General features: G+C 54.4%; 1 protein-coding gene across 2 annotated transcripts; it reads left to right on the top strand.

Annotated features, from left to right (window-relative positions):
- Nucleotides 1-2,163: 2,163 nt before the first annotated feature.
- LOC120985534 (GATOR complex protein NPRL2) lies at nt 2,164-11,654 on the top strand. 2 transcript variants are annotated; one of them, XR_005775551.1, is made up of 13 exons: nt 2,164-2,213; nt 7,563-7,639; nt 7,712-7,803; nt 7,912-8,080; nt 8,271-8,379; nt 8,454-8,590; nt 8,745-8,842; nt 9,095-9,131; nt 9,981-10,074; nt 10,419-10,536; nt 10,763-10,905; nt 11,028-11,167; nt 11,198-11,653. XR_005775551.1 is itself a non-coding variant. In XM_040413521.1 (12 exons), coding segments are annotated over exons 1-12 (1,143 nt in total). In that variant the 5' UTR covers nt 2,164-2,212; the 3' UTR covers nt 11,096-11,654. The 2 variants fall into 2 exon arrangements, 1 of the variants encoding a protein (XP_040269455.1); XM_040413521.1 differs by having other exon boundaries at nt 11,028-11,654.
- Nucleotides 11,655-20,916: the final 9,262 nt, after the last annotated feature.

Raw genomic sequence — 20,916 nt, 5'->3', positions numbered from 1 at the left:
ACTGGACTCTTATACTGGGGGGGGTCCTTACACTGGACTCTTATTCTGGGGGGGTCCTTACACTGGACTCTTATACTGGGGGGGGTCCTTACACTGGACTCTTATACTGGGGGGGGTCCTTACACTGGACTCTTATACTGGGGGGGGTCCTTACACTGGACTCTTATACTGGGGGGGTCCTTACACTGGACTCTTATACTGGGGGGGTCCTTACACTGGACTCTTATACTGGGGGGGGTCCTTACACTGGACTCTTATACTGGGGGGGTCCTTACACTGGACTCTTATACTGGGGGGGTCCTTACACTGGACTCTTATACTGGGGGGGGCCTTACACTGGACTCTTATACTGGGGGGGGTCCTTACACTGGACTCTTATACTGGGGGGGTCCTTACACTGGACTCTTATACTGGGGGGGTCCTTACACTGGACTCTTATACTGGGGGGGTCCTTACACTGGACTCTTATACTGGGGGGGTCCTTACACTGGACTCTTATACTGGGGGGGTCCTTACACTGGACTCTTATACTGGGGGGTCCTTACACTGGACTCTTATACTGGGGGGGTCCTTACACTGGACTCTTATACTGGGGGGGTCCTTACACTGGACTCTTATACTGGGGGGGGGTCCTTACACTGGACTCTTATACTGGGGGGGTCCTTACACTGGACTCTTATACTGGGGGGGTCCTTACACTGGACTCTTATACTGGGGGGGTCCTTACACTGGACTCTTATACTGGGGGGGGTCCTTACACTGGACTCTTATACTGGGGGGGTCCTTACACTGGACTCTTATACTGGGGGGTCCTTACACTGGACTCTTATACTGGGGGGGTCCTTACACTGGACTCTTATACTGGGGGGGGGCCTTACACTGGACTCTTATACTGGGGGGGTCCTTACACTGGACTCTTATACTGGGGGGGGCCTTACACTGGACTCTTATACTGGGGGGGGCCTTACACTGGACTCTTATACTGGGGGGGGTCCTTACACTGGACTCTTATACTGGGGGGGGCCTTACACTGGACTCTTATACTGGGGGGGGTCCTTACACTGGACTCTTATACTGGGGGGGGTCCTTACACTGGACTCTTATACTGTGGGGGTCCTTACACTGGACTCTTATACTGGGGGGGTCCTTACACTGGACTCTTATACTGGGGGGGGTCCTTACACTGGACTCTTATACTGGGGGGGTCCTTACACTGGACTCTTATACTGGGGGGGGTCCTTACACTGGACTCTTATACTGGGGGGGTCCTTACACTGGACTCTTATACTGGGGGGGGTCCTTACACTGGACTTTTATACTGGGGGGGGGCCTTACACTGGACTCTTATACTGGGGGGGTCCTTACACTGGACTCTTATACTGGGGGGGTCCTTACACTGGACTCTTATACTGGGGGGGTCCTTACACTGGACTCTTATACTGGGGGGGTCCTTACACTGGACTCTTATACTGGGGGGGGTCCTTACACTGGACTCTTATACTGGGGGGGGTCCTTACACTGGACTCTTATACTGGGGGGGGTCCTTACACTGGACTCTTATACTGGGGGGGTCCTTACACTGGACTCTTATACTGGGGGGGTCCTTACACTGGACTCTTATACTGGGGGGGGTCCTTACACTGGACTCTTATACTGGGGGGGTCCTTACACTGGACTCTTATACTGGGGGGGGTCCTTACACTGGACTCTTATACTGGGGGGGGTCCTTTGGGGTCCGCTCCCCCTCAGGCCCCTACTGCACTATTTCCCCGCAGTCAGTAGCTGGGGTCAGCCTTCAGGTTGTCATGCTTTCTAGTGAGGCGGCACCCTGCCGGGAGTTGTAGTTCTGCGCACCCTGTAGCTTACACTATCCGTTACGTCCCCCGGTGTCACCGGTCTCTCTCTCCTCCCAGAAGCGGTGCGAGGCCCTGGACGTCTCTCAGCTTCCTGTCTCTGCAGCTCTCATCGATGTCTCTGTCACTGGCCGGGGGACACGAAATGTTCAGCTCCCCCTCCATGAGGTTTCATTTGGTATCGTTCCTGTCACTCACCTGTGAAGCTCCTCCCACTTTCACTTGCTTTTGTCTTTGAATCAGGACTCCATAGTTAAGAAGTAACCAATAAGAGGTGAGGGGCGGGGCGTAAATGAGAGCGAGGCTTGAAACGCTTCCTCGCTGCTTCCGGTGTGATCTGTGATTGCCTGAAGAGCAAGAGTGAGTACCGAGCAGCGCTGGGGGGGCGGGATCTGCCCCCCATTCCGACCCCTGCTGAGAGGAGGGGGCTCAAACTGGGGAACCAGGGAAGAAAGAGGAAGGAGGAGGGTTTAAATGGGAATGTACTGACATAGAGGCTAATATAGTGCCAGATAGTGCTCATATCGTGCCATGAGGGTTCATACAGTACCGTATTGTGCCCAGAGAGTGCTCATACAGTGCTCATATAGTACCGTACAGTGCTCATACAGTACCGTACAGTGCTCCTATAGTACCGTATTGTGCCCAGAGAGTGCTCATATAGTACCGTACAGTGCTCATATAGTACCGTACAGTGCTCATACAGTGCTCATATAGTACCGTACAGTGCTCATACAGTACCGTACAGTGCTCCTATAGTACCGTATTGTGCCCAGAGAGTGCTCATATAGTACCGTACAGTGCTCATATAGTACCGTACAGTGCTCATACAGTGCTCATATAGTACCGTACAGTGCTCATACAGTACCGTACAGTGCTCCTATAGTACCGTATTGTGCCCAGAGAGTGCTCATATAGTACCGTACAGTGCTCATATAGTACCGTACAGTGCTCATACAGTACCGTATTGTGCCCAGAGAGTGCTCATATAGTACCGTACAGTGCTCATATAGTACCGTACAGTGCTCATACAGTGCTCATATAGTACCGTACAGTGCTCATACAGTACCGTATTGTGCCCAGAGAGTGCTCCTATAGTACCGTACAGTGCTCATATAGTACCGTACAGTGCTCCTATAGTACCGTACAGTGCTCATATAGTACCGTACAGTGCTCATACAGTGCTCATATAGTGCTCATACAGTACCGTATTGTGCCCAGAGAGTGCTCCTATAGTACCGTACAGTGCTCCTATAGTACCGTACAGTGCTCCTATAGTACCGTACAGTGCTCATATAGTACCGTACAGTGCTCATACAGTACCGTATTGTGCCCAGAGAGTGCTCCTATAGTACCGTACAGTGCTCATACAGTACCGTACAGTGCTCATACAGTACCGTACAGTGCTCATATAGTACCGTACAGTGCTCATATAGTACCGTACAGTGCTCATATAGTACCGTACAGTTTCCAGATACAGTGAGAAGGGCGCCTGTGTGCTCAGGGTACCAAGCCTTGCAGAGATAATTCCATGATGTGCCCATATAGCACCAACGTAGCATTCTCCGTGGGCACTGTCACCCACAGGCCCCACCCCGCTAAGTGACAGCCTCTCTTGATATCCACAGGCCCCGCCGCCCCTGCTTAGTGACGGCCTCTCTCTTGCTATCCACAGCCCCTCCCCCACTTAGTGACATCCTCTCTTGCTATCCACAGACCCGCCCCTGCTTAGTGACATCCTCTCTTGCTATCCACCGACCCGACCCTGCTTAGTGACATCCTCTCTTGCTATCCACAGACCCGACCCCGCTTAGTGACATCCTCTCTTGCTATCCACAGACCCGACCCCGCTTAGTGACATCCTCTCTTGCTATCCACAGACCCGCCCCCGCTTAGTGACATCCTCTCTTGCTATCCACAGACCTGACCCCGCTTAGTGACATCGTCTCTTGCTATCCACAGACCCGCCCCCGCTTAGTGACAGCCTCTCTTGCTATCCACAGACCCGACCCCGCTTAGTGACATCCTCTCTTGCTATCCACAGACCCGCCCCTGCTTAGTGACATCCTCTCTTGCTATCCACAGACCCGACCCCGCTTAGTGACATCCTCTCTTGCTATCCACAGACCCGACCCCGCTTAGTGACATCCTCTCTTGCTATCCACAGACCTGACCCCGCTTAGTGACATCCTCTCTTGATATCCACAGGCCCCGCCGCCCCTGCTTAGTGACGGCCTCTCTCTTGATATCCACAGACCCGCCCCCGCTTAGTGACATCCTCTCTTGCTATCCACCGACCCGACCCCGCTTAGTGACATCCTCTCTTGCTATCCACAGACCCGACCCCGCTTAGTGACATCCTCTCTTGCTATCCACAGACCTGACCCCGCTTAGTGACATCCTCTCTTGCTATCCACAGACCCGACCCCGCTTAGTGACATCCTCTCTTGCTATCCACAGACCCGACCCCGCTTAGTGACATCCTCTCTTGCTATCCACAGACCCGCCCCCTCTTAGTGACATCCTCTCTTGCTATCCACAGACCTGACCCCGCTTAGTGACATCGTCTCTTGCTATCCACAGACCCGCCCCCGCTTAGTGACAGCCTCTCTTGCTATCCACAGACCCGACCCCGCTTAGTGACATCCTCTCTTGCTATCCACAGACCCGCCCCTGCTTAGTGACATCCTCTCTTGCTATCCACAGACCCGACCCCGCTTAGTGACATCCTCTCTTGCTATCCACAGACCCGCCCCTGCTTAGTGACATCCTCTCTTGCTATCCACAGACCCGACCCCGCTTAGTGACATCCTCTCTTGCTATCCACCGACCCGACCCTGCTTAGTGACATCCTCTCTTGCTATCCACAGACCCGACCCCGCTTAGTGACATCCTCTCTTGCTATCCACAGACCCGACCCCGCTTAGTGACATCCTCTCTTGCTATCCACAGACCCGACCCCGCTTAGTGACATCCTCTCTTGCTATCCACAGACCCGATCCCGCTTAGTGACATCCTCTCTTGCTATCCACAGACCTGACCCCGCTTAGTGACATCGTCTCTTGCTATCCACAGACCCGCCCCCGCTTAGTGACAGCCTCTCTTGCTATCCACAGACCCGACCCCGCTTAGTGACATCCTCTCTTGCTATCCACAGACCCGCCCCTGCTTAGTGACAGCCTCTCTTGCTATCCACAGACCCGACCCCGCTTAGTGACATCCTCTCTTGCTATCCACAGACCCGACCCCGCTTAGTGACATCCTCTCTTGCTATCCACAGACCCGACCCCGCTTAGTGACATCCTCTCTTGCTATCCACCGACCCGACCCCGCTTAGTGACATCCTCTCTTGCTATCCACAGACCCGACCCCGCTTAGTGACATCCTCTCTTGCTATCCACCGACCCGACCCCGCTTAGTGACATCCTCTCTTGCTATCCACAGACCCGACCCCGCTTAGTGACATCCTCTCTTGCTATCCACAGACCTGACCCCGCTTAGTGACATCCTCTCTTGCTATCCACCGACCCGACCCCGCTTAGTGACATCCTCTCTTGCTATCCACAGACCCGACCCCGCTTAGTGACATCCTCTCTTGCTATCCACAGACCTGACCCCGCTTAGTGACATCCTCTCTTGCTATCCACAGACCCGACCCCGCTTAGTGACATCCTCTCTTGCTATCCACAGACCTGACCCCGCTTAGTGACATCCTCTCTTGCTATCCACAGACCCGACCCCGCTTAGTGACATCCTCTCTTGCTATCCACAGACCCGACCCCGCTTAGTGACATCCTCTCTTGCTATCCACAGACCCGCCCCCTCTTAGTGACATCCTCTCTTGCTATCCACAGACCTGACCCCGCTTAGTGACAGCCTCTCTTGCTATCCACAGACCCGCCCCCGCTTAGTGACATCCTCTCTTGATCTCCACAGACCCGACCCCGCTTAGTGACATCCTCTCTTGCTATCCACAGACCCGCCCCCGCTTAGTGACATCCTCTCTTGCTATCCACAGACCTGACCCCGCTTAGTGACATCCTCTCTTGATCTCCACAGACCCGACCCCGCTTAGTGACATCCTCTCTTGCTATACACAGACCCGCCCCCGCTTAGTGACAGCCTCTCTTGCTATCCACAGACCCGCCCCCGCTTAGTGACAGCCTCTCTTGATCTCCACAGACCCGCCCCCGCTTAGTGACAGCCTCTCTTGCTATCCACAGGCCCCGCCCCACTTAGTGACATCCTCTCTTGATATCCACAGGCCCCGCCCCACTTAGTGACAGCCTCTCTTGATATCCACAGGCCCCGCCGCCCCTGCTTAGTGACGGCCTCTCTCTTGCTATCCACAGACCTGACCCCGCTTAGTGACATCCTCTCTTGCTATCCACAGACCTGACCCCGCTTAGTGACATCCTCTCTTGCTATCCACAGACCTGACCCCGCTTAGTGACAGCCTCTCTTGCTATCCACAGACCTGACCCCGCTTAGTGACAGCCTCTCTTGCTATCCACAGACCTGACCCCGCTTAGTGACATCCTCTCTTGCTATCCACAGACCTGACCCCGCTTAGTGACAGCCTCTCTTGCTATCCACAGACCCGCCCCTGCTTAGTGACATCCTCTCTTGCTATCCACAGACCTGACCCCACTTAGTGACATCGTCTCTTGCTATCCACAGACCCGCCCCCGCTTAGTGACATCCTCTCTTGCTATCCACAGACCCGACCCCGCTTAGTGACATCCTCTCTTGCTATCCACCGACCCGACCCCGCTTAGTGACATCCTCTCTTGCTATCCACAGACCCGACCCCGCTTAGTGACATCCTCTCTTGCTATCCACAGACCTGACCCCGCTTAGTGACATCCTCTCTTGCTATCCACAGACCCGTCCCCGCTTAGTGACATCCTCTCTTGCTATCCACAGACCCGACCCCGCTTAGTGACATCCTCTCTTGCTATCCACAGACCCGCCCCCTCTTAGTGACATCCTCTCTTGCTATCCACAGACCTGACCCCGCTTAGTGACAGCCTCTCTTGCTATCCACAGACCCGCCCCCGCTTAGTGACATCCTCTCTTGATCTCCACAGACCCGACCCCGCTTAGTGACATCCTCTCTTGCTATCCACAGACCCGCCCCCGCTTAGTGACATCCTCTCTTGCTATCCACAGACCTGACCCCGCTTAGTGACATCCTCTCTTGATCTCCACAGACCCGACCCCGCTTAGTGACATCCTCTCTTGCTATACACAGACCCGCCCCCGCTTAGTGACAGCCTCTCTTGCTATCCACAGACCCGCCCCCGCTTAGTGACAGCCTCTCTTGATCTCCACAGACCCGCCCCCGCTTAGTGACAGCCTCTCTTGCTATCCACAGGCCCCGCCCCACTTAGTGACATCCTCTTTTGATATCCACAGGCCCCGCCCCACTTAGTGACAGCCTCTCTTGCTATCCACAGACCCGCCCCCGCTTAGTGACATCCTCTCTTGCTATCCACAGACCCGCCCCCGCTTAGTGACAGCCTCTCTTGCTATCCACAGACCCGCCCCCGCTTAGTGACATCCTCTCTTGATCTCCACAGACCCGCCCCCGCTTAGTGACAGCCTCTCTTGCTATCCACAGACCCGCCCCCGCTTAGTGACATCCTCTCTTGCTATCCACAGACCCGCCCCTGCTTAGTGACAGCCTCTCTCTCTCGATATCTGCAGTGATGTCCAGTCGGAGGATCGAGTGCGTTTTCTTCAGTGAGTTCCATCCGACCCTCGGCCCCAAGATCCGTTACCAGGTGAGTGGAGATGACGCTGCATGATACTGGCTGCACTGCGGCGGGATGATGATGTCACCCGTGTATCGGCAGGTTCCTGAGGAGTACATCTCACGGGAGCTGTTTGACACCGTCCAGGTTTATATAATCACCAAACCCGAGCTCCAAAACAAGCTGATCACAGTGTAAGTGTAAATACCGTGGCCCCGGATCACAGGGGCCCCCAGCCTTTAATGTAATAGCTGAGGTTTTGGGTCTCCCCTGCCGCTGAGTCTCCTCTGGTCTCTCTACAGCACCGCCATGGACAAGAAGCTGATCGGTTGCCCGGTGTGCATCGAGCACAAGAAGTACAGCCGCAACGCCTTGCTCTTTAACCTGGGCTTCGTGTGTAACGCCAGGGCCAAGACGTGCGCGCTGGAGCCCATCGTCAAGAAGCTGGCGGGATACCTGAAGACGCTGGAGGTGGGGGTCACAGGGGTCTATGAGCCGGCTTCATTCCCTGCTTGTTCAGGGTCTGCTGAGGGGACTTGCATTATGGGAATCTGTCCCGGCCTCTGATGTATTTGAGGCGCTCTAGTGAGGATGTTGCTGACTGTTTCCAATGTCCAGCTTGATTCTGGAGCAGGTCCGTCACCTTCTTGTCTCGTTGTAGCTGGAGTCCGGCTTCATCTCTAATGAGGACAGTAAGCAGCGGCTGGTGCCCATCATGAGTATCCTGCTGGAGGGGCTGAACTCCACCGGAGAATGCTCCCTGCCTATAGGTACAGCCCCGGAGTCCTTCCGTCCGCTGGGCGCCGCTGATCACTCCCTGCTCATTGATGTCTTCTTCTTCTAGATGAAAGTAACACCATGCACCTGAAGGTGATAGATCTGCGTGCGGCGCCCCCCACAGCCCAGGAGTACGACGTGCCCGTGTTCACAGAAGACAAGGAAGAGTTCTGTAATGCACAGTGGGATCTGACAACACAGCAGGCAAGTCATCAGCGTCACCCAGCTTTCCTCGGATCCTGAATGCCTTACAAATCCGTGTCGATTCACAGTTTAACTGCTCTGCACGTGTCAGTGTTCACTGCATGTGTAGAATTATAGTCATGATTCAGGGTTGTGACTGAATTTTCTCCTCCAGATTCTTCCGTACATTGATGGTTTCCGTCACATCCAGAAGATCTCGGCTGAGGCCGATGTGGAGCTGAACCTTGTACGGATAGCGATCCAGAACCTTATGTGAGTGCTGCAGCGGGCGCCGACTGGATGAAGAATACTCTACAATCCCTTTAATCCTACATCTGATAATCCAGAAAATGTGATCGATCAAAACTCTGTAATCTGGAATTTACCAAAACCTCCGACTGCTAGTGTCCAGCCTGTGACCGGCTGATAGTCCGCAATGTCTGAGGATCCAGGACTCCTCCATCAGATGTTTCTGTTTTCATTATAAGCCGTACTTGATTATAACTCTCATCTTCCTGTTTCTAGGTATTATGGGGTGGTGACTTTAGTTTCCATCTTCCAGGTAAGAATCTCAGGATTTCTGGGGTTTTGATTTCAGCATGACTTGTGTCTGACCTCATGTCCAGCCGGCCGCTCGCTCCCTGGACCAGCTGGGATAGCTGCTGCTCCTGCGGGCTGCCCGCTCGCTCCCTGGACCAGCTGGGATAGCTGCTGCTCCTGCGGGCTGCCCGCTCGCTCTCTGGACCAGCTGGGATAGCTGCTGCTCCTGTGGGCTGCCCGCTCGCTCTCTGGACCAGCTGGGATAGCTGCTGCTCCTGCGGGCTGCCCGCTCGCTCCCTGGACCAGCTGGGATAGCTGCTGCTCCTGCGGGCTGCAATGCTTCTAGGATGGCTGGGACAGCTGACAGAACCGCAGCAGGTCCAGAGAACTATGGGATGGCCGCCTGCCGTCTAGGATGGCTGGGACTGATAGTTCTCTGTGCCTGCTGCAGTTCTATGGGATGGCCGCCCACTGTCTAGTATGGCTGGGACTGATAGTTCTCTGTGCCCGCTGCAGTTCTATGGGATGGCCGCTCGCTCTTTAGGATGGCCCGGACAGCCGCTCGCTCTTTGCCTGCTGCAGTTCTATGGGATGGCCGCCCGCTGTCTAGGATGGCTGGGACAGCTGATAGTTCTCTGTGCCTGCTGCAGTTCTATGGGATGGCCGCCCGCTCTTTAGGATGGCCCGGACAGCTGACAGAACCGCAGCAGGTCCAGAGAACTATGGGATGGCCGCCCGCTGTCTAGGATGGCTGGGACTGATAGTTCTCTGTGCCTGCTGCAGTTCTATGGGATGGCCGCTCTCTCTTTAGGATGGCCCGCCCAGCCGCCCGCTCTTTGCCCGCTGTGTACATCTCGCCTTCTCCTTGCAGTACTCCAATGTGTATTGCCCGACGCCCCGGGTGCAGGAGCTGATTCACGACAAGGCTCTGCAGGAGGAGTGCGTCTCCTACATCAGTAAACCAGGTGACAGTTATCACTTTATCCGGGATTTTCCTTTGGGATTGACTGCTGCCGGTGGCCTGTATATTGGGGTGGGGGAGGACGCTGCTTTCTGAGAGAGCACGTCTATAGCATTGTCAGTGATGTAAAGGGGTATTCCGCTGACATTAACCACAGTCAGCCTCTCCCCAGACTAAAATGGCTGAGAACAGAGATGAATAGATTGTAACCACCTCTTCTACAGTCGGTGTCTCGCCGTTATATGGGCAATACAATGTGGCGCACGGTGAGCCCTGCCGGATGATGGTGCTGGTGCGGGGCAGCTCTCCATCCTTCGTCACACGTGTCCCTTGTTTGCCGGCTCTTAGGTCTAAAGCGGCCAAGTCTGCGCGACGTCTTCCAGCTGTACTGCGGCCTCAGCCCCGGCACCACTGTCCGCGACCTTATCGCCCGTCACACACAGCAGCTGCAGAAAGTGGATGAAAGGTCAGTGCGGTATAGTGTGCACAACCAAGGGTCCAGGCGGAAAGGGGTTTGGGTCGAAATTGGGACACATTGTGGGGTGAAGGGACTGGAAATGAGCAGCAGGACATCGTAACAGCAAATCCTTCTGGGAGGTTTGTGGCGCTGCTCATCGCTGCTTCTCCCCCGCCGCCGGCAGCGCAGATTGTGTCGCTGACCCGTCCTGTACCTTATATTCTGTGTGACACAGGAAACTCATCCAGTTTGGGCTGATGAAGAAGCTGATCCGAAGACTCCAGAAATACCCGGTGAAAGTGTCCCGCGATGAGCGCAGCCCCCCTGCTCGCCTCTATACTGGAAGCCACAGCTACGACGAGATCTGCTGCAAGACAGGTACCAGGAAGACGCCATGACTGGTATTAACATACGGATGGGGGAGGGAATAACCCTGACACCTGCCCCCGTGTACAGATATACAGGGTGTCCTCCATGTAATGCTCGTCTTTTCTCCCCAGGAATGAGCTACCGAGAGCTTGATGAGCGACTGGACACCGACTCCAACATCATTGTGTGCATGAAGTAAAGGGAGCGGAGGCGAGCAGGAGAACCGCGGGAGCGGAGGCGCGCTGAGCAGGAGAACCGCGGGAGCGGAGGCGTGCTGAGCAGGGGAACCACGGGAGCGGAGGCGCGCTGAGCAGGGGAACCGCGGGAGCGGAGGCGCGCTGAGCAGGGGAACCGCGGGAGCGGAGGCGGGCTGAGCAGGGGAACCGCGGGAGCGGAGGTGCGCTGAGCAGGGGAACCGCGGGAGCGGAGGATGCCTCGCACACGCCAGCCACAGATACGGATGTTTCCTGCCCCTCTTAATAATAAGGATTTACAGCTAAGGGTTGTCTTCAGCGTTTGTTCAGTCAGTATACAGATATGTGGGGGGGGGTCCTATACTGCTCCTCGGAATTACTGCGAGGCCTTCTGCACAGATGAGTGGTGGATCTTGGGGGGCAGTACCGACATCCCACCAGCCTGCAGGATGTTACACTGATGGAGTGAACGCAGCTTGGCTAATGTCCCTAGTCAGGTGCACTCTCTCTGTGAACTGGGTGGGGCGGCTGCTCTCTCTCGGTGAACTGGGTGGGGCGGCTGCTCTCGCTCTCTGTGAACTGGGTGGGGCGGCTGCTCTCGCTCTCTGTGAACTGGGTGGGGCGGCTGCTCTCGCTCTCGGTGAACTGGGTGGGGCGGCTGCTCTCTCTCTGTGAACTGGGTGGGGCGGCTGCTCTCTCTCTGTGAACTGGGTGGGGCGGCTGCTCTCGCTCTCTGTGAACTGGGTGGGGCAGCTGCTCTCTCTCGGTGAACTGGGTGGGGCGGCTGCTCTCTCTCTGTGAACTGGGTGGGGCGGCTGCTCTCGCTCTCTGTGAACTGGGTGGGGCGGCTGCTCTCTCTCGGTGAACTGGGTGGGGTGGCTGCTCTCTCTCTGTGAACTGGGTGGGGCGGCTGCTCTGTGAACTGGGTGGGGCGGCTGCTCTCGCTCTCGGTGAACTGGGTGGGGCGGCTGCTCTCTCTCGGTGAACTGGGTGGGGCGGCTGCTCTCTCTCTGTGAACTGGGTGGGGCGGCTGCTCTCTCTCGGTGAACTGGGTGGGGTGGCTGCTCTCTCTCTGTGAACTGGGTGGGACGGCTGCTCTCGCTCTCTGTGAACTGGGTGGGGCGGCTGCTCTCGCTCTCTGTGAACTGGGTGGGGCGGCTGCTCTCTCTCGGTGAACTGGGTGGGGTGGCTGCTCTCTCTCGGTGAACTGGGTGGGGTGGCTGCTCTCTCTCGGTGAACTGGGTGGGGTGGCTGCTCTCTCTCGATGAACTTGGTGGGGCGGCTGCTCTCGCTCTCTGTGAACTGGGTGGGGCGGCTGCTCTCGCTCTCTGTGAACTGGGTGGGGCGGCTGCTCTCGCTCTCTGTGAACTGGGTGGGGCGGCTGCTCTCGCTCTCGGTGAACTGGGTGGGGTGGCTGCTCTCTCTCTGTGAACTGGGTGGGGCGGCTGCTCTCGCTCTCTGTGAACTGGGTGGGGCGGCTGCTCTCTGTGAACTGGGTGGGGCGGCTGCTCTCGCTCTCGGTGAACTGGGTGGGGCGGCTGCTCTCGCTCTCGGTGAACTGGGTGGGGCGGCTGCTCTCGCTCTCGGTGAACTGGGTGGGGCGGCTGCTCTCTCTCGGTGAACTGGGTGGGGCGGCTGCTCTCTCTCGGTGAACTGGGTGGGGCGGCTGCTCTCTCTGTCAGCTTGGGTCGGTGGATGGTCTCTCTCGGTTAACTTGGGGGGGGGCTTTCTCTCACCCTTTCTCTCAGCTACTTTCTGTCAGCGAGCTGGGGTCCGATAGTGTTCAGAAGAGTTTCTGCAAGGCCTTGTGCACACATTGATAAATGGCTCGAGCTAGGAGGACACTACAGGCATCCCACTAACCTGTAGGGTGTTACATCTGGCATATGGACGGTATATCCCTGTACTGACGAGGAGTGGGACCTCTGACCCATCTACATTTGGGGTGGGGGGGGGGGGGGTCTCTGCTTTGGATGATATCACTAGACATGTTCCAGGCTCCTTAATGGATCAGACATTGACTAACAGGACAGCGGCCGATAGGAGGCACTAGAGAGGCAGCCGTCGTCCTTCTGGAGGAGCCAATCTGCATATTCATGTCCGAAAGGTATTAATTACTCATTAGAATAGAATGCTTATTAAATGATTCTTTCAGATCAGTAACTTCTTTTCTGATTTCACATTTTTCTTATTTTATGGGGGGGGGGGGGGGGGGGGGGGTTATCGTCTATGGAGCCATCGTCCGAAGCTGGAAAACATGGTACAGCGGGCACTGCGAATAAGACAATAGGGACGTGAGCGGAGCGTGCCCCCCGCCTGTACTGAGGGGGCGGCGAGCTGCAGTTATGGGTGTGTGTTCTCCACATGCAGAACGTGTAAGGCCTCGTTCAGAGCGCCTGTACTGCAGCCAAAAGTGGCCGTCCTCACCGCAGCGCAATTTCTACTCGTCTTTTATGCCACACTTTCACGTCGCAGATTTGCCGTGGACGTGTTATATTATGGGAGGTCCCTCTTTTAAAGCGGCGATCCTTACAGAGGAGCTGTCATAGGCTCAAGGACGGCCGATTACCGGTAAGCGTAATCCAAATATTTACCTTGTATGACAAATCCGCATCAGGTCAGATCTGCGGTGGCGAGATGACGTCATATGTTATGTTATTATTCACTTCTAGGTTTAACCCCTTAACACATAATGCTGTACACATGCACTGTGCTCGCTCCATCCACGGAGGGTGCTGGCTGTGTGATTACCGCAGGCACCCACTGTAAGGTGCGCAGGTGGATGGGGAAGAACTCACTCCCACATCTGAGGAACACTGGAGGAGCTTTACTGATGAGGATTTTGCAGTACAGCAACAAACCACTGTACTTGTGAAACGGGTAAATTTATATTTAATAGGGACGCTGTCTCTTTAAGAAACGGAATAGATGGCAGGGATGGTGTCACTACAGTCTCTCTAGAATTAGTTTAACTTTATACAGTCTCTCAGAGGCCACACTGTTCCTGCAAGCAGGCAAGGGACCCTCTTGGTGCTCGATCTTTAGCTCCAAGGCGGGGCCCCTCTCTGTGCTGCACCTTGCTGGTCTGACAGTTGTGCTCCGCACTCTGCTCCTCGCACTGGTCCGTGTTGTACTCCTTCAGTGCCGCACAGTGCTCTGCTGCCACAGCCTCTCTGTACCTGGCTGGGCTGCACTGCTTCACCTGGGGGCCACATCACACCACCCCCGAGCTCTGGTAACAGTCCCTGCTCTACCTGGGGGCCACATCACACCACCCCTGAGCTGGTAGCGGACCCTGCTCTGGATCTCCTGCACTGCTTCACTTGGGGGCCACATCACACCACCCCTGAGCTCTGGTAGCGGACCCTGCTCTGGATCTTCTGCACTGCTTCACCTGGGGGCCACATCACACCACCCCTGAGCTCTGGTAATAGTCCCTGCTCTACCTGGGGGCCACATCACACCACCCCTGAGCTGGTAGCGGACCCTGCTCTGGATCTCCTGCACTGCTTCACTTGGGGGCCACATCACACCACCCCTGAGCTCTGGTAGCGGACCCTGCTCTGGATCTTCTGCACTGCTTCACCTGGGGGCCACATCACACCACCCCTGAGCTCTGGTAATAGTCCCTGCTCTACCTGGGGGCCACATCACACCACCCCTGAGCTCTGGTAGCGGACCCTGCTCTGGATCTCCTGCACTGCTTCACCTGGGGGCCACATCACACCACCCCTGAGCTCTGGTAATAGTCCCTGCTCTACCTGGGGGCCACATCACACCACCCCTGAGCTCTGGTAACGGACCCTGCTCTGGATCTCCTGCACTGCTCTACATGGGGGCCACATCACACCACCCCTGAGCTCTGGTAATAGTCCCTGCTCTACCTGGGGGCCACATCACACCACCCCTGAGCTCTGGTAACAGTCCCTGCTCTACCTGGGGGCCACATCACACCACCCCTGAGCTCTGGTAGCGGACCCTGCTCTGGATCTCCTGCACTGCTTCACTTGGGGGCCACATCACACCACCCCTGAGCTCTGGTAACAGTCCCTGCTCTACATGGGGGCCACATCACACCACCCCTGAGCTCTGGTAACATTCCCTGCTCTACATGGGGGCCACATCACACCACCCCTGAGCTCTGGTAACAGTCCCTGCTCTACATGGGGGCCACATCACACCACCCCTGAGCTCTGGTAACAGTCCCTGCTCTACTTGGGGGCCACATCACCCCACCCCTGAGCTCTGGTAGCGGACCCTGCTCTGGATCTCCTGCACTGCTTCACCTGGGGGCCACATCACACCACCCCTGAGCTCTGGTAGCGGACCCCGCTCTGGATCTCCTGCACTCCTCTCCTAAGGAGGGATTGCTTAAAGCGATTTTCCATTTTACCTGAAATAGCGGCCAGGGGTAAGTATGGACATGTCCGGGCGAGACACGATGGATGCCAAGGGCGGTGCACAGGTCCGGTGAAAGATTCCCTGAGATGGTGGATGGACAAGACACATCTGAACAAGGGCATAGACTGGGTACCAGAACCGAGGGAGGCCAGGGCACAAGGCTGTGGAGCCCATGTAGACTACTCTTCTTTCCAGGGGGATGGAAGCAGGAATTAGTCCACAGTTCTTCAAATCAACAGGAACTTACAGCATTAAAGGCAGAGAAACAACTAGTAAAGAAAACTCATCGAAAGATCGACTCGGAGAACGTAACCACTGCAGCTTATATTCAACATCAAGGAGGAACAAGAGGAATCTTCATAGAAGCAGAAAAGTGTCTTCTATCCCTCACAGCTATTCCTCTAACGGGCCAAGATAACCAGTAGGCCGATAGCTCGAGCAGAAGGAACATTCTTCCAGGAGAGCGGACACTTGCTCCTGAGGCAGTCGACCTCAGAAAGGTGGAGCGCTCCGGACATGGACCTGTCACCATCAAGAAAAACCAGAAAGAGAGATTCTGTCAACTCTTCCAGCATAAAACGAGCCCCTACACAAGACGTTCGGCAGAAAAAATATATGGCTTTCAGAAAATTTTTGAAATTTCATCTCATTTCTGTTATGTCAGCCCCACAAAGTGACTTCATTTAGTTGTAAGTCTTCTACCAATAAAATGTATCGAGAGATGTGGAGTCAATTTGTGTCTTGGTGTCGGGCACTTCAGGTACAAGTGGCAGCGCTAAGCGGACATCGAATATATAAAGCTGAGTGTGTGTCCACTATAGGAATCCGCACCGTCACATTTACAATCCCGAAATTTGGCACACAGGTACATCAGGTGTCCGGAAAGGTTTTAGACCAGGCCTCAGCTCTCTAGGACGTACCGTTCCTGAGATATTCCCCAAAAAGTGAATTAGCCAATAGAAGATGGTCACATGACCCTTATCAGTCAATAGAAGCTCGCAGGTCCTCCAGCCTCCACATACACAGTTCACTGTTTTACTCCAGGTTTCCATAACAGCCCAGCCATTTATCTTCACTGCTGTAGGAGAGCTTTAAAGTAAATCTGTCACCAGGATATTCGCTATCGTAGTAAAGCCCTGGCCTAATAGCACTTAGCACCTTATTTCCAGATGGGCCTTTGTTCCAGCAATAGATGTTTTTATCCTCTGAAAATCCAGTTTATCTGGTATGCAAATGAGCCAGTAAGAAGGAGCCCAGACACGCCCCCTGCCACAATGTGTCCACCCCCAAAGAAGAACTTAAAACCCTGCTCCCATGTCCTGCTAAGCCACGCCCTGATCTGGTTAGGTCACGCCCCTCCCACTCCTTAGTCGACAGGGATTGAAAAAATGAAGTTAAAAATCTACTTCTGTCAGCTGCAGGGGTGGGAGGGAGGGAGTCTTTCTCCCTGCAGCTCACACTCAGACAGCACAGTGCTGCTGTCTGAGAGCGAGCTGTTCAAAAGGACATCCTTGTGTCCATCCGGGCCCTGCAACGGACGGAGGACAGGGAGTCTGAAAGCCGGACTGTCCAGCCTAAAACCGGACCTCTGGCCACCCTGGGGGAGACTGCTGTGGAGGTCACAGTTACGGGGATGGTCCGCTATGGAGCTCAGATTGCTGTAAAGGCCACTGTTAAGGGGGCGGGCCCCTGTGGAGGTCACCGTCAAGGGGTGGGCTGCTGTGGAGGTCCAATTGTACAATTGTAAGGGAGGTGGCACAGTGGGGGGAAGGGGGGCTGTGGGGGTCACTGTTATACTGGATAGTGTTGATAACTTTTAACAACACACAGAAACATTAAATGAAATAGATTAAATATACCCGAGCGAAGCCGCGTCCTTCTTCTAGTCTTGATATAAAATTAACAGAAAATACTTGAATTTCCATATTTCTGACAGCAGCAGACAGGCCGAGACCTGGAGGAGCCGATTTGATGCCTCCTTGGAATCTGAAATTCGTTCTGAACCTCCCTGTGAACCAGTGGAGGAAACATCTATAAAACTACTTACTTGGGGAACAGTTTTTTTTAGTGTCCATTTCTTCAGCTCGAAGAATCAGTGAAATTCAAGCGCCGTCACAATGTTTCAGTTTTTTCAGAAATTCGCTTATTTTTAAACTAGATCCTTTCTACCTACAGAAGTTTCATCTTTTCATAGCTCGCAGGATACGTGAATACCATCCTTCTGGACCAACCCGAAGAATGAAAAGGCGTCCCATAACCTGGCTGTCCGTAGAGCGGCGTTCACCTACCTCCAATAACAGCGCCTTGGAGGATAGACCCAACAAAGGGCAGGGGGCAGCAAAAACCACCATGTCCAGGTGGATCAGAGACGCCGTGAGGTTTTGGGGAAAGAACCTCCGGAAGGACTGAGATTTCACTCCTCGCCAGATCTGAGGGGGATGGGTCTCTTAAACCTCGGCGTGTTTTCCGGTCCCTGGAAGGGGCGGAGCCGTCGTGGAGACTTTCAGAAACCAGTTACCAGGAAGTCACCTTGTCCCCCCAAAATGGTGGATCTAAAAACTACAGTTCACCCTGCAAGAAAACACACACAGCTTTAGGGTATTTTCACACTTGCGGCAGGACGGATCCGACAGGCTGTTCACCATGTCGGATCCGTCCTGCGGCTGTTTCGCCGTGCCCCCGGGCCGCCGCTCCGTCCCCATTGACTATAATGGGGATGGGGGTGGAGCTCCGGCGCAGCACGGCGGTGCACGGCTTAAGGCCGCCGGACTAAAATTACTGCATGTCAGGTTTTTTAGTCCGGCGGCTTTCTCCGTGCACCGCCGTGCTGCGCCGGAGCTCCGCCCCCATCCCCATTATAGTCAATGGGGACGGAGCGGGGGCACGGCGAACAGCCACAGGACGGATCCGACATGCTAAACAGCATGTCGGATCCGTCCTGCCGCAAGTGTGAAACTAGCCTTATAGATGGAAAATTAAAATATTTATGGCTGTGAAAAAATAGTGATGCAAAGAAAATGTTATTTGTTTTTCAACAGTTTTAAATTTTTCTAAAAGAAGTAAAACATAATAGAAACTACACAAATGTGGCGTCGCCGTAATCGTACAGCGTAAGGACATCATGTCGTTTTTTGTTTTTTTTCCCAGTTTCACCCTATAAAGATTTTTTTTTTCCCTTTTTCAATTCAAAACATGGTCTATTAAATCGTGCCATTAAAAACACAACCTGTCCTGCTACAAATAAGCCCTCGTACGGCTACGTGAAGAAAAAATGTTAAGCTGTGACTTTTGGAATGTGGGGAGAAAACCCAAAAACACAACAATTGGCCCAGCCCCCATAGGGTTAACTGAGTGTGATGGGGTGCAGACTGCGGATCTGATCGGCTCGCTTGCATCATTGGACCAACGGCTGGGCCAGGATTTCAGGACGTAACGTGGGTGAAAAAAAATCCACAAAACAGCCTAAAAAAAAAGACGCTTTCCATTGTCCAAGGATTAAGCTTTTCTTTGGTGGCGCTAAACGCCTTGGAACATGAATATAAAACACGGAGGTTCTTCGTACCTCCTACAATTTCTCCGGCCGTCGTGCGCTCCTTCCCCCCATGCTCCGCACAGACGTGGCTCGTGGTTTTATGGAGAGGTCACCCCCCCCACACCTGCTGTCAGGTGCGGCACATGGCTCATCATTCAGCTGATATCGCACACAGCTCCTCTGCTGAGTGACCACCGATACGGCCGCCATTACCACCCACCCAGCTTTCCCAGATCCTGAACAGGAAATATACCACATAAAGGTCCATTCACACGTCTGCATCCGTTCCGCAATATCGGTAACGGGTGCGGACCCATTCATTCTCTATGGGGCCGGAAGAGATGCACACTATGTGCTCTCCGCATCTTCGGAGCGCGGCCCCGATCTTCCGGGCCGTGGCTCTACAAAAAAACAGAACATGTCCTATTCTTGTCCGCAATGCAGAGAAGAACAGGCAGTTCTATGGGGGGCCGGACGGGAGTATCGCTGATCCGCAACGCACCACGGACGTGTGAATGGACCCTTATGCAGCAACTCCTGTAGGCAGGTTTGACGCTGAGGATCCCGGGAAAGCTGGGTGACACATCAGCCCTCTGATTGGCTGACACTAATTGCTTATTTTGCGGGTGACTTTTCATTGGTGCATATAAAGGGGTTGTCCCGTAACCAATGTAAAAAATGAAAATTCGACATCATCTAGTGCACGACAGTCCCTGCACCTCACATGGATCCAGAGATCTTTACATTCATTGCTCTGCTAGATTTATTCCAAGCTGGCAGCTCGGGGGGCGTGTCCTTTCTTTTGCAGCTCCGGGGGCGTGTCCTTTCTTTTACAGCTCCGGGGGCGTGCCCTTTCTGTTGTAGTTTGGGCGGCGTGTCCTTTCTGTTGCAGTTTTGGGGGACGTGTCCTTTCTGTTGCAGTTTTGGGGGACGTGTCCTTTCTGTTGCAGCTCGAGGGGGTGTGGCCTTTCTGTTGCAGCTCGAGGCGTGGCCTTTCTGGTGCAGCTCGGTGGTGTGGCCTTTCTGGTGCAGCTCAGGGGCGTGTCCTTTCTGTTGCAGCTCGGGGGGCGTGTCCTTTCTGTTGCAGCTCGGGGGCGTGTCCTTTCTGTTGCAGCTGAAGGATGGAACTGAGCATGTGTTTCCTTCTTACTGAGCTGGACAGAGAAATTAGAAAAAAAGAGTAAACAGCAGGTGGTGCTATACAGATAGATCTCAGTGAATACCTCGTGGGCTATGCTCTGTTTAATTACATGCAGTTACAAAGGTATTCAGATCCAGGCGCTGGTCTGAAAACTACAGAATATTTTTGGAAGAACCCCTGTAAGGGTATGCTCACATGTAACGGTTGAGGTGCTGCTGTGGTCTTTACAGATGACGCGTCTGAATACAGCCTTAGGGGTCAAAGCGAATCTATGTACTGTGTGCTCTTTTGGACCAGATACTGATCGATGCTCTTTATTTTCTCATAGATTTTTTTATTGTTTTCTGTACATGATTATGAGGGCGGCCATCGTACCATGTTGTGGGCATGCTCTGTGATTTGTGCAGATGTCATTGTACAGGGAGGGGGGAGGATGTGAGCTGTGACCAGCACCTATTGAACTCTATAGGAGAGTGTTGTAGGGAAGCGCTGTGACCTGTGCAGACATCATTGTACAGGCAGGAGGAGGAAGTGATCCGTGACCAGCACCCTAATGATCTCCATGGCAGAGTGTTGTGGGCGTACTTTGTGCAGACATCATTGTACAGGGAGGGGAAGGAGGTGAGCTTTGACCTGCACCTATTGATCTCTATAGGAGAGTGTTGTGGGCATGGTCTGTGATTTATGCAGACATCTTTGTACAAGGAAGGGGAGAAGGTGGTCTGAGACCAGCACCTATTGATTTCCATGGG

Source organism: Bufo bufo, unplaced genomic scaffold (genome assembly GCF_905171765.1).
Source record: "Bufo bufo unplaced genomic scaffold, aBufBuf1.1, whole genome shotgun sequence".
NCBI classification, from domain to species: domain Eukaryota; kingdom Metazoa; phylum Chordata; class Amphibia; order Anura; family Bufonidae; genus Bufo; species Bufo bufo.
Note: the sequence above shows the minus strand (reverse complement) of the source record. Positions and strands in the feature narration are given on the sequence as shown.